At 64.3% G+C, this 12,281-nt stretch overlaps 1 protein-coding gene across 2 annotated transcripts in view; it reads left to right on the top strand.

Annotated features, from left to right (window-relative positions):
* RXRA (retinoid X receptor alpha) overlaps positions 1-12,281 on the top strand; it is a 92,724-nt gene that overhangs the window by 62,896 nt on the left and 17,547 nt on the right. For both annotated transcript variants that reach the window (XM_070378677.1, XM_070378678.1), the window contains exons 2-4: positions 2,107-2,372; positions 8,685-8,835; positions 9,255-9,434. In XM_070378677.1, coding sequence (XP_070234778.1) covers positions 2,107-2,372; positions 8,685-8,835; positions 9,255-9,434 — 597 coding nt within the window. The remainder of the gene's footprint in view (positions 1-2,106; positions 2,373-8,684; positions 8,836-9,254; positions 9,435-12,281) is intronic.

Here is a 12,281-nt window from a genome sequence, read left to right as displayed (position 1 = left end):
GATGTGGGTGCTATGCTATGCTAAGTCACTTCAGTCGTGTCCGACTCTGTGTGACCCCATAGATGGCAGCCCACCTGGCTCCCCCGTCCCTGGGATTCTCCAGGCAAGAACACTGGAGTGGGCTGCCATTTCCTTCTCCAATGCATGAAAGTGAAAAGTGAAAGTGAAGTCGCTCAGTCATGTCCAACTCTTAGCGACCCCATGGACTGCAGCCTAACAGGCTCCTCTGTCCATGGGATTTTCCAAGCAAGAGTACTGGAGTGGGATGCCATTGCCTTCTCCCCTGATGTGGGTGCCGGAAGCCTAATGGCTCATAGGGCTGGATTGCAGTTCCCATCTATGCCAGTAGGTGCCGCCATCTGGACCTAGACTCCATAAGCTCTTACTTTCAGTGAAACGGTTTATGCTCCTTTCTGTGAATGGCGAGGGTTTTCGATGAGGCTGTCTTGCTGGTGCAGTGGCAGATGGGCCCTACACCTTGGCGTGGAATTCAAGGCCCCCTTGTCATGCCCCTCCTCCCTCAGAGGGCAAGTGAGGGACGGGGTGCCCAGCAAGCTGGGGGCTGCAGGAAGGAAATGGGTAATAGCTCCCAGAGAAGGGGGTCCTCAGGGTTGGCAGAGCCTCCTGTGTGCCTGGGGGGGGACCACCCCACTCTGTGGGCTGCCCAGCACCTCCATGGACAAGTTCAGAAGGCCCTGGGTGAGAGCTCGGCTCTGGCCAAAGTCGGGCCTGCCTGGCCGTGCCTGGAGGTGGTAGTGTCCTGCAGCGTGTCCCCAGGACTGTTGGTACTGGTGACCGATGTGGGGGGGAGGACTTGGGGGTGATGCCCAGACAAGGCTTCTTCCTGTTCTGAGCCTGGCGCTCTGGGCACGGCTGCTGTCAGGTTCGGGCACGCGAAATCCTCCTGGGGTTGTTGGGTGGTCAGGCAGAGTGTCCCCCCAACCTGGGGGTGCCTGGAGAGGGTCACTGCATTGCACCCCTGGCCTGCTCGACTTGTCAGAAGCTTGTGTGATCACCGCAGGCCTGGCTGGAAGACCCAGAGACCGTTTTTCAGATGGGAAGGCTGAGGCCCCGGGCGGGGTGGGGGGTGGGGTCCTGGTATGCTCAGGGCACCCTGCCAGACAGAGGCAGGGTTTGCTGTGGCCTGCAGCTCTGGCTCCAGCGGCCGTGTTTGGGCCTCTTTGAGTTCCCGTGGTCTGCTCAGGCCCTCGGGCGGCAGTTTCACCCCAGAGAGCCTTCCTCCTGTAGAAGCTTCTCGCTGAGCCCTCGGGGTGGGGAAGGGAGGCCCAATTAGTGCTTAACGGGACTTGGAAAACCCTGGGATGAAAGACCGGTGTGTGGGAGGTCCGGGCCTCTCACCGCAGCCTCTGTAGGCTGCCTGTCTCCAGGCCTGGCGCACGCCCGGGCCCCTCCACCAGGCCCACTAGGAAGCTCCCCGCCCCCGGGCCACAGGCCACCAGGCCCCGGGCACACAGGAAGTGTACCTCTCCAGGGCCCCGTGTGTTAGAGGGCCTGGGGGTGTGGTGTCTCGGCCACCGCTGCTTGGGCCCCTGAGCAGGCCTGTGCGGTGTGCGGGGCCCACCGTGCGTGCGTGGTTGGAAGGACGCGGGGCCTCAGTTCCCCGTCTGTAAAATGGGGTCAGGGGACCTGCCGTTTACCTCGCAACTTCACTCGCTCATCCACACTGAGCAGAGGACACGGACTGTTCTGCACGGTGGGTGTGGTGGAAACGTCAGCTTTCACCTTGACCCCCTGAGTAGATGGGCAGAGAGGCTGGCAACTCGGGGCCACCACGCATTCCAGGTGGATGGGCTTGGGGTGCTGCGGGTTCGAGGGGCAGCCATCTGGCCTCCCTGCCCGGGTAGGCTGTCAGCCTGCCCTTCCTACGTCTGCCTCGGGCCCAGCCTGAACCTCAGAGTTGGGCCAGGTGGGGCTGGTGCCTGGAGGGGAGCTCCGGGTGTGCCTGGCCGGGCCTCCCAGGCCAGCGGGGCCCTGTCCAGGGCAGTCCCTTGCCATTCACGACCTGGCGTGGTCGCTGTGGCCCAGGGGGTAGTGGGTCGCCGGTGTGGGCTCCTGACCAGCCTCCTGTGGCTTCTTGTCTTGCAGACTTCTCCACGCAGGTGAACTCCTCCTCCCTCAGCTCCCCCACGGCGCGCAGCTCCATGGCCGCCCCCTCGCTGCACCCCTCCCTGGGGCCCAGCATCGGCTCCTCACTCGGCTCTCCGGGACAGCTGCACTCACCCATCAGCACCCTCAGCTCGCCCATCAACGGCATGGGCCCGCCCTTCTCGGTCATCAGTTCCCCCATGGGCCCGCACTCTATGTCGGTGCCCACCACACCCACCCTGGGCTTTGGCACCGGCAGCCCCCAGGTAAGTGCAGGGAGGAGCCTGGGCCAGGGGCAGGGCCTGGACTAAGGGGCGGGGCCAGCGCCAGGGGGCGGGGCCTGACTTTACCTGCACCTTCTATGTTGGCTCAGATAGTAAAACGTCTGTCTACAATGCAGGAGACCTGGGTTCGATCCCTGGGTCGGGAAGATTCCCTGGAGAAGGAAATGGCAACCCACTCCAGTACTCTTGCCTAGAAAATCCCATGGATGGAGGAGCCTAGTGCAGGCTACTGTCCGTGGGGTCGCAAAGAGTCAGACACTACTGAGCGACTTCACTTTCGCTTTCACTTTCTATGGCCCCTGGGAAGCAGGTGCCATCACTTAAACCTTCTGTCTCTGGAAGCAGTCTCAGAGATGACCTGGGCTTGGTGGTCTCCATGGTCGAGTTTGCTCAGATGCTTCTCGGAACAGTCTGTCTTTTGGGGTTGTGTCCAGATCAGGAGGCAGCTGGCGCCTGGCAGAGCCAGCTCTTGTCTGGGGGACCCCTGAGGCCTGGTCCACCACCCACCCCCACCAACCCGCCCAGTGTGGGTGCTTCTTGTCTGAACACCGACAGAGCTGCCCGGGGTGCCCAGGGCCCCAGCTGCTCATCTTGTCTCCTGGCTCTGATGGTCTCCTGGTGGGATTTTTTGCTGAATGCCTGGGAGTTCTGCTTGAATCCCAAGGGTTCTCCTTGTTTCTGGGGCTCAAACTGTCCTTCCTGACAGAGCTGAGTTCCCCTTTGCTGCATGTCATTCATGTCTGGGATCAGCTGTCATCTTTGTGGAGGAAGGTCCCAGTAGAGAAAGGCCAACCCCACAGAGGGAGGCCCTCCATAAAGGAAGGCACCCCCACCCCAGTAGAGGAGGCCCCCATAGAGGGAGGATCCCCATAGAGAGAGGCCTCCCATAGAGAAAGCACTGCCCCCATAGAGGGAGGTCCCTGTAGAGGAGGGCCCACCAGTAGAGGAAGGCACCCCCACCCCAGTAGAGGAGGCCCCCATAGAGGAAAGCCCCTCCCATCAAGGAGGCCCCAGTAGAGGAGGCCCCCATAGAGGAGGCCCCCGTAGAGGAAGGCCTGTCCATCAAGGAGGCCCCAGTAGAGGAGGGCCCTATGACAGGAGCTCTGGGAGCTGTCTCCCTGAGGGGGGCAGGACAGCCGTCTCGAGAGGGACTCCAGCACAGGCCCCCCTGCCCAGAGACGTGTGGCTAATGGTGTCAGCGTGTCCCGCGGGCTCCCTGCTGCCCGGGAGCGGCTGCCTCCAGGACTCTCCACTCCTGGGATGCCTTGAGGTCTGGAGCCTGCCCCCTGCCTGTCAGCTAGGCTTGTCCGGAGCTGGTCTCGGTGGAGCCCCCCTCTGGCTCTCCAGGCCCCTCATCAGCCCCTTTGTTCCTGGGGAGCCCATGCTCCCTTGTGTCCGGGCCTTCCAGAAGCAGACAGAAGGCTGGAGGGTTGGTGCGAGGGGTCTCAGCTGCCTTCCTGGGCCTGACCGTGTTCTTTGTAGCGTAGCCACCACACCCCGATCCTCGCTGGCTGCAGAGTGCCTGCTGCTCAGCGAGAGGCAGATGAGGCCCGACCTGCACCTGTCCCCTGGGAACCGGGCCAGAGGCAGCACCTGCTGGCTCTCAGGCCTGCGAAGCTCCTTGCTGCCCCCTGGCCTGGTACCTGCCCTGCACGCCTCCAGGGCTCATGTGCGGAGGAGCCTGGGTGCGAGTCTGGAGTGGGGGCTCTGCGGGGTAGGGCCCGAGGGTGTCAGTGATGCCCCCAAGCTTTGGGGTTAGCCTGTCTGGGGGGGGCGGTGCTGGGGGGTGCAGTGGTGCCCCCAGGCCTTGGGGTTAGCCTGTCTGGGGGGGCGGTGCTGGGGGTGGGGGTTCGGGGCCTCGTCTGTCCCAGTCTGTTGCCGCCGGCACGCGATGGGTGCTTGTTGAGTGCAGGTGCTTGTGAGCGAGGAGCCGCAGGTCCCGAGCCTGATGCCGGGGCTCAGGGAGTGGAGGGGGCGGGTGTGTCCCCGGACGTTCGCCGCGACCCACCGCTCAGCTGTCCGCCTGTCCTTCTGTAGGTCAGTCGGGCCGCAGGTGGCTTAGCCGCGGTCCGAGCCCTGGGATCAGCCTCTGGCCACCATTCCTGGGAAGGCCTTAGTCCCCACCACCCTGCCCCCCATAACTCCTTCCCTGGGAGCCGAGTTCAGCTTCTAAGCTTCAGCAGTTTGTCTTAAAAACTTGGGGTTCCCCATATTCATGGAAGTGTGGGTGGAGTTCAGGGGGGCATCCCCCCACCTCCGCCTCAAAACCACAACCGCGGAGTCATGGGGCCGGAACCAGTGAGGCAGTCTGACTCCTGCTGCTGGCGGGGATGGCCCCCGACTCGACCGCGCCCTGCAGGGAAGTGGATGCGGGCGGTGCTGGGGGCTCTGGGCAGAAATGGGCCGGGCCGCAGGCACCGTGGGCTGAGCTGCCCCTCCTCTCCCCTGGTTCAGGGGCTCCATCAGCCCAGGGGGCGTTCCCCACCTCGGCCCAGAGCTCGCCTGCAGTGCTAGGCACGTGTGGGCACCTTGGCGCCCTGGCCTCACCACCCTGATCAGCCTCCCTGGGCAGGACCCGCATGGGCCCTGCCTGTCCTTGCTGTGGGCACCACGGCCATGAAGCTGCGTCCACCAGGCCATGTGTAGGGGTTTGCCCCCAGCCTTGATGGGCAGGCAGAGGCCGGTGGGGTCCAGGGGCCTCCCACCCCATGCTGACGGGGGTGATCGGCTTCACCCGCGAGGGCTGGAAAGGAAGGGTGTGGTGGGCGTGGACGAGGGGCGGCGAGAGACAGGAGGAGATCGCTGAAGGCTCCGTGGGAACTGAGGTGAATGCCAAGGATGTGAAAGGGGAAATGGGATGGGCCCCCACCCTGGGCACACCGCGGAGCCGCCACTGATGCTGACCATACCTGAGGGCTCCGTCCCTGGTGCTAAGGCCCGCCTCAGGTTATGGAGGGCGGACACCCGTCCCGAGGGTCTGCCTGTGGTGGCCTGGGGGACAGGACAGGTGGCCCCTACTCACCCAGCATGGTTTGGACAGCCACAGAGGAAGTGCCCGAGTTCCTTTCCGGGGTGCTGCCCAGCGGATCCAGCTGTTCAGTGTTGCAGCCGGGCTCCCACAGCCCGCGGGAGGCCTCGGGCCCAGCCTCTGGCCCACACAGTGTCCTCAGGGCCCCTGGGGGCCTCCCTTGGCCTCTGCTGCTGACTGGCCACCCCGGCCACCCCAGTCTCCTGCCCTTTTCCCAGCAGTCCTTTGGTGTGCCCTTCTCCAAGCATGTGCTTGGCGGCCCCCTCTGGCTGGGAGCTGCCTTCCGTCCTCTGCGGCCCAGCCGGCCTGGGGCTGGCCCCCGGAGGCCCCAGTAGTCCTGCAGAGGCTGCTTGCTGTGCCCTGAGCTGGGTTCAGGAGCTCTGCTGTCCGCGCGGCCCCCAGGTTGCTCTGTCATCCCAACGGCGACTTTCGGACGGAGACACTCCTGTTTATCCGGTTTTTACACAAGAAGCCTCAGGCCCAGGGCGGTTAGATAATTCCCCCAAAGTCACTCAGGGAACGGAGGAGGCAGAACCCTCATGGTCAGCTGTGGCCGACCCCCCCACCTCCTGGCGTGCCCCACGGGCTGGGCAGGGGGTGTTCTCCGTGGCCTTGGGTGCCTGGCCGGGTGCTCGGTGGATGGTCTCGCGGCTCTGGGCTGGCCTGTTCCTGGGGCCCTGGACACCCTTTCTGCAGCATGCAGGGAGTCCCTCAGACTCCCAGAGGCCCGAGCTCACACCTGCATCACCCCTTAAAGCCGTGTGCCCCTGGCTGGCCGCTGCATCCACTCTGGAGGTGGGTGGGCGGCTCTCCCCGCTCACTCAGGGCTTCCCATGGGGTGCAGCCCGATGGCACTCGGCAAATAGCCGAGGCCCCCGCTGAGTTGACCGTCTTCTGGGAGATGCTCCTGAAGCCTGCGGACTGTGCTGGGGGGTGGGGGGTATTCTTGGAGGCAGTGGGGTTCTCTGGACACCCCTCACCCCTCCCCTTGGGTCCTGACAGCCCCACATGGCCGGAGCTGGCCTCCCGGCCTCCCTGCAGCCCCCTGAGTCCCATGGGCTTCAGCGTCCTCAAGAAACCAGGTGGCCACCTGGGCAGGCGAGCCCAGACGTCCAGGGCTGGAAGAGCCCCTGCAGGTGCTCAGCGAGTGCTCTGTGCACGCTGAGCACCAGCTCCTCCTGTCCTGGGAGGAGGGGGATGGGAATCGGGGCCCACAGGGAGGGAAGGGGGTGAGGCTCCCATGTGCAGGAGGAGCCCAGCCCGGGGAGACCCGGGGGCAGCGCGGCGGCTGCGGTCCGTCCAGAAGAGCTGCAGGACCTGACTTCCGCCTCGGTCAGGGCTTTGCAGAAGTGAGGGTGCTGGGGGGCTGCCGGCTGGCGCCCTGGCGCCTGTGGGGTGCGGCTGGCTTGCAGGGTGTGGTGGGAAGCACCCCTGGGCCCTGGGCGCTGAGGGGAGAGCTGGGGTGGGCGCAGCGGAACCAAAACTGCTGTGTCACTGCCGCGGCAGCTGTTGCCACGGTGACCGGTGAGTTTCCCACGCTTCCTCCTGGCGCAGCGTCAGGATGGCGGGAGGGGCGGAGGGGGTGTGTGTGTGGGTGAGGATGTGTGTGTGTGTGTGTGTGTGTGTAAGGATTGTGTGTGTGTGTGTGTGTGCGTGATGGCGGGAGGGGCGGAGGGTGTGTGTGTGTGTGAGGATTGTGTGTGTGTGTGTGATGGAGGATGTGTGTGTGTGAGAGGTGTGTGTGTGAGGATATGTGTGTGTGTGTGTGTGTGATGGAGGATGTGTGTGTGAGAGGTGTGTGTGTGAGGATATGTGTGTGTGTGTGAGGATTGTGTGTGTGTGTGTGATGGAGGATGTGTGTGTGTGAGAGTGTGTGTGTGTGAGGATTGTGTGTGTGTGTGTGTGATGGAGGATGTGTGTGTGTGAGAGGTGTGTGTGTGAGGTTGTGTGTGTGAAGTGTGTGAGGATTTGTGTGTGTGTGTGATGGCGGAGGATGTGTGTGAGGTGTGTGTGTGAGGATATGTGTGTGTGTGAGGATTGTGTGTGTGTGTGTGTATGATGGAGGATGTGTGTGTGTGAGAGGTGTGTGTGAAAGGTGTGTGTGTGAGGTATGAGGTGTGTGTGAGGTGTGTGTGTGTGAGGATTGTGTGTGTGTGTGTGTGTGTGATGGCAGAGGATGTGTGTGAGGTGTGTGTGTGAGGATACGTGTGTGTGTGAGGATTGTGTGTGTGTGTGTGATGGAGGATGTGTGTGTGTGAGAGGTGTGTGTGAAAGGTGTGTGTGTGAGGTGTGTGTGAGGTTGTGTGTGAGGATTGTGTGTGTGTGTGTGTGATGGCGGAGGATGTATGTGTGAGGTGTGTGTGTGAGGATTGTGTGTGTGTGTGTGTGTGATGGAGGATGTGTGTGTGTGAGAGGTGTGTGTGTGAGGTGTGTGTGTGTGAGATGGCGGAGGATGTGTTTGCGAGGATTGTGTGTGTGATGGTGGAGGTTGTGTATGTGTGTGTGAGGTGAGTGTGTGAGGATTGTGTGTGTGTGTGAGATGGCGGAGGATGTGTGTGTGAGGTGTGTGTGAGGATGTGTGATGGCGGAGGATGTGTGTGTGTGTAGGGGTGCTGTTTCCTCCCTCTCTCCTCGGGTTGCAGGATCTGAGTCCACCACCATGCCGTGTGTGTGTGTGTGTGTGTCCGTGTGTGTGTGTGTGTGTTTGAGGATTGTGTGTGTGTGTGTGAGAATGTGTGTGTGTGTGTGTGAGGTTTGTGTGTGTCTGTGTATTTGGTGTGTCTGTGTGTGTGTGAGGGTGTGTGTCTGTGTGTGTGTGTAGGGGTCCTGTCTCCTCCCTCTCCCCTCCCTCCTCTCTGGGGTCAGGTTTCGGTGCCCATCCATGGGTTGGGGTCCCTAAAGCGCCCGCCACACCAGCGGGTCCCAGAGCTCTGGCTGACCGCTGGGGGCAGCACCCGGGGGTGGCAGGCAGTTCTCACTTAGGCGGACGAGGGGCAGGGGTGGGAGCCGGGTCCTATGAGCCTGGGGTTCCTTGGGAGCTGGGGCTCTGGGGGCAGGACGGCCTCCTCCAGCCTGGCCAGGCCGATGGGGTGGACATCCTGCCGGGCTCCGTGGGGCTGGGCCTGCCGGGCCACCGGGCTGGGGGTGGGCGAGGCCCCCTCCGAGCCCCGGTTTCTCTCTCCGTGGAGGGGGGCGTGGCAGCGCCTTCTTTGCCCCGCGGATGCCCCGCAGCGCCTGCCAGGGCCGACCCCGCTTTCCCTCCGCAGCTCAGCTCGCCCATGAACCCCGTGAGCAGCAGCGAGGACATCAAGCCCCCACTGGGCCTCAATGGTGTCCTCAAAGTGCCGGCCCACCCCTCAGGGAACATGGCGTCCTTCACCAAGCACATCTGTGCCATCTGCGGGGACCGCTCCTCAGGTGGGCCTCCGAGGGCGGGGCGGAGCGGGGCGGGGCGGGGCTGCAGGACCACCCCGGGCGGGGCGGGGCTGCAGGACCCGTGCTGGTGCTGGGGTGGGGGGTGGCAGGAGCCCGGCCTTGCCAGCGAGGGGCCACCGGAGCTCCCAGCCTGGACATCTTAGCTCTTCCAAGTCCAGGAGATGGTGGCTGGGGAGCGGGGCGGGTGGCTCCAGTGGAGACGCGGGCCAGGGAGCCGCTGTGCTGTGCCCGGGGCCAAGGGCCCCTCGCACGCCTCCCCCCGAACCCAGCAGCCCCGCTGGCAGGCCGGCTGAGCCCTTTGGGGCGCCGGCCCGGACCTGGAGAGGGCGAGGGCCCTGTGTCCGAGTCCGCGCGCCCCTCATCCAGGCCGCGCATGGCGCTCACGGCCGCCCCGCCCGCAGGCAAGCACTACGGGGTGTACAGCTGCGAGGGCTGCAAGGGCTTCTTCAAGCGGACGGTGCGCAAGGACCTGACCTACACCTGCCGGGACAACAAGGACTGCCTGATTGACAAGCGGCAGCGCAACCGCTGCCAGTACTGCCGCTACCAGAAGTGCCTGGCCATGGGCATGAAGCGCGAAGGTAGGCGTGCGGGTGCGAGGCCCTCCCTGCTCACAGCTCCTTTGCATACTTCTGATGACGGGGCTCTCACTCCCTCTAGAGGCCTCCACTGCTGCTGCGTTGGCACACATCCCTGGAGGCTGGGGTCTCTCACTCACTGACTTGTCTGAGCACCAGCTTCGCACCAGGCTCTGGGGTTACAGGAGGGACACCCTTGATCCTGCCTGCTGGCAGCTCCCAGCCCCACTGGCGACAGGCATCCATCAGAACCTCTCCAAGGTCCTGGTGGGCCCTGCTGATCATGTGGGCTCTCGGGGGGCTGTGGTGGGAGGTGGGGGCTCCACCTGGAACGAACCCCAGGGAGTGTACAGGCCAGTCCTGGGGCCTGCTTGTTGCTGCTCAGTAGGATGGTCCAGGAGACCTGGGGCTGGGGGGGCACGGGTAAGGAGCTCTGGAGACCATCAGGACAACGGAAGCATTCTGGGCGCTGGGTTGTCCTGGGCTCTGCTTCCTCCCGCAGATGGGGCGGGGGTGCCTCGCGACCCAGATCCTCACAGTAGAGAGACTTGGGCTGCAGGCCTCTCGGCCTTGGGACTGGGTCCGGGTTTCGTTGACAGCAGGTGTGTGTCGGGCGGTGGGGCAGGGAACATGGAAGGCTGCTCCCAGGGGGTCGCTGAAACTGTCCCGCTGTCCCGCTGGCCAGGGCCTGGGCCTGGGGCAGGCTCCTCACAGCCCCTTGCTATCTGTGGGCCTTGGTTTCCCTGGCCCAGGCTTGGGGGCTCCTGGCTGGGAGGGTCTGTCTCTGGGCTGAGGGTCTGCATGTCCCTCCTGCACTGTTTCTGCTCCATGGTCCCCACAGGCTGGTGTGTGTGCACCTTCCCCCACACGGTTCCATGGGGGAGCCGGGCGGCTGTCTCGTCACTGGGGACTGCCCTCTTGTGGAGTCTGCAATCTCCATCTCCTTCGTTTATCTCCTGGGCCCCAGGCCTTCTTGCTGACAACCCGAGACCTCAGCTGGGCCAGTGGTCCTGCAGGATCTGTGCCTTGAGGCTGAGAGGCAGTGATGGGCTGGGAGTCTCGGCGCTGGCGAGGGGCAGTGTGCCCATGGACCCTGTAGAGCGGCGCCTCCTGGGCTCCAGCGTGAGCTGGGGGGCCGGCCTGGGCCTTGGTCTGCCCACCCAGCCTTCCTGATGAGGGCGCATGTTCCATAGAGACATTGGCCCCCCTTTCTGTGTGCGGGTGGAGAGGCTGAGGCCCAGAGGGTCTGGGGCTCGGCCATGGTCACATGTTGGGCTGGAACCGGGCCCTGGCTTCCAGTGCTGACCTTCTTCCTCAAGGCCAGCAGGAGGCCAGAGGAAGCGTGTGCCTGGTGTGGGGAGGCCTGTGTCCGGCCCCAGTTCCTCTGGCTGCCCCATGTAGTCAGGGTGGGCTTCCTGGAGGTGGTGAGTGCAGTGTTGTTCCTGAAGGATGGAAACTTGGGCAGGGGGCAAGCACGTGGTGGGCAGATCCCTCTGCACTTTGGTTTGGGTCAGCGAGCCGTGGTCATCTGTCCATTGAAAGTAACCATCACACAGCCAGGAAGGGCCCCCTGGGAGTGGTCAGTGTGACCTTCAGGGAAGCCTGGGGCCTGTGGGAACCCAGAGGAGGCCCCGGCCCTGCTGTGGGCATTGGGCAGCACTTGGTGGACAGGTGTCCAGCTGACCCCTGAAGAGTGGAGGGGTGTTCAGCAGACCACGTGTCTGGATGGCGGGGACAGCATGTGCAGAGGCTGAGACCTGGGGGCCCCACAGAGTGACCGAACATAGGTTCCCAGAGCTGTCCAGTCCAGTAAACACTGACCCTCTCCTAAGGCCCTCTCAAGCTTTCCACTTGTGGGCCTGGGGGACCCCCAGTGAGCTGTCGCCCCAAGGTCTGGGGAGAGTGGAGACAGCGTCTCCTGTCCCAGTGGAGCTGCAGTCTCGGGTCTGGGGGGTCAGCGGCTCTGACCCCCTGTGCTTGCCCACTAGTGGCTGTTAGGGGCGCCTGCTGTGCCCGGAGCCTCTGTGGGGTCCCTGCTGGTCACATACACTCACCCACCCATGGTGCCATGACTGTCCACACACCCCCCGCCCCCCAGGGAGGGAGGAGGCCTCGGGGGTAGGGAGCGGGCCTGGTGGCCAGGGAGCGGGGCTCGGGGGCAGGGAAGAGGCCTTGGGGGCCGAGCCTGCAGGTCCGTATGCCCGCGCTCTCCATCTGATGCATGAGTCTGGAGCGTTGGGCGCCGTCCTGAGGCACCGCGGCCCTCGAGGCCTGATTTATGGGCCATTAGATAAATACCTGATTCCATCAGGACCCACCTCCCCTCGCCTCCTGCTGGATTTATAAGTCACGAGCAGGCAGTAAAAACCCTCCTACATGGCCCCCTCGTGCTCCCAGCACAACGTTAAACTCTTCGCTGGCCCGAGAGCCACGGGGCGGTGGGAGGCGGCTCCGTCTGCCCGCCGGTGCAGCGCTGTCTGGCCCCCCGCAGCTGCAGGGGCAGCCCCACCGCCTTGCCCTCCAGAGGGGTGAGTGGTAGACCCCGCGTGGCCACGGTGCCGGCCCTGCAGAGGGCTCTGTGGGTCAGCAAGGTGCACGCCAGGCTCCTTCCTCTCTGCCCCCACCCCGGGGTGTGAGCCCTGCCAGGAGGGCTCCCCAGCGGGGGCAGGGCTTTGGCAGCATGACTTGGGGCAGTGCAGTGCCCTGCGATGGGGGCCCAGCGTGCCACCCTAGCCTTGTCCAGGAGCGTGTAGGCTGTAGGCCCCCAGGGCCAGCCCGAGCCCTCCTAGGTGCTGCCCCGTGGTGGGCAGCCATGCCAGCCGGCCCCGCACGACACGACCCATGTGAGAG

Source organism: Bos mutus, chromosome 11 (assembly GCF_027580195.1).
Source record: "Bos mutus isolate GX-2022 chromosome 11, NWIPB_WYAK_1.1, whole genome shotgun sequence".
Classification (NCBI taxonomy): domain Eukaryota; kingdom Metazoa; phylum Chordata; class Mammalia; order Artiodactyla; family Bovidae; genus Bos; species Bos mutus.
This window is presented reverse-complemented; position numbering and strand designations above follow the sequence as displayed.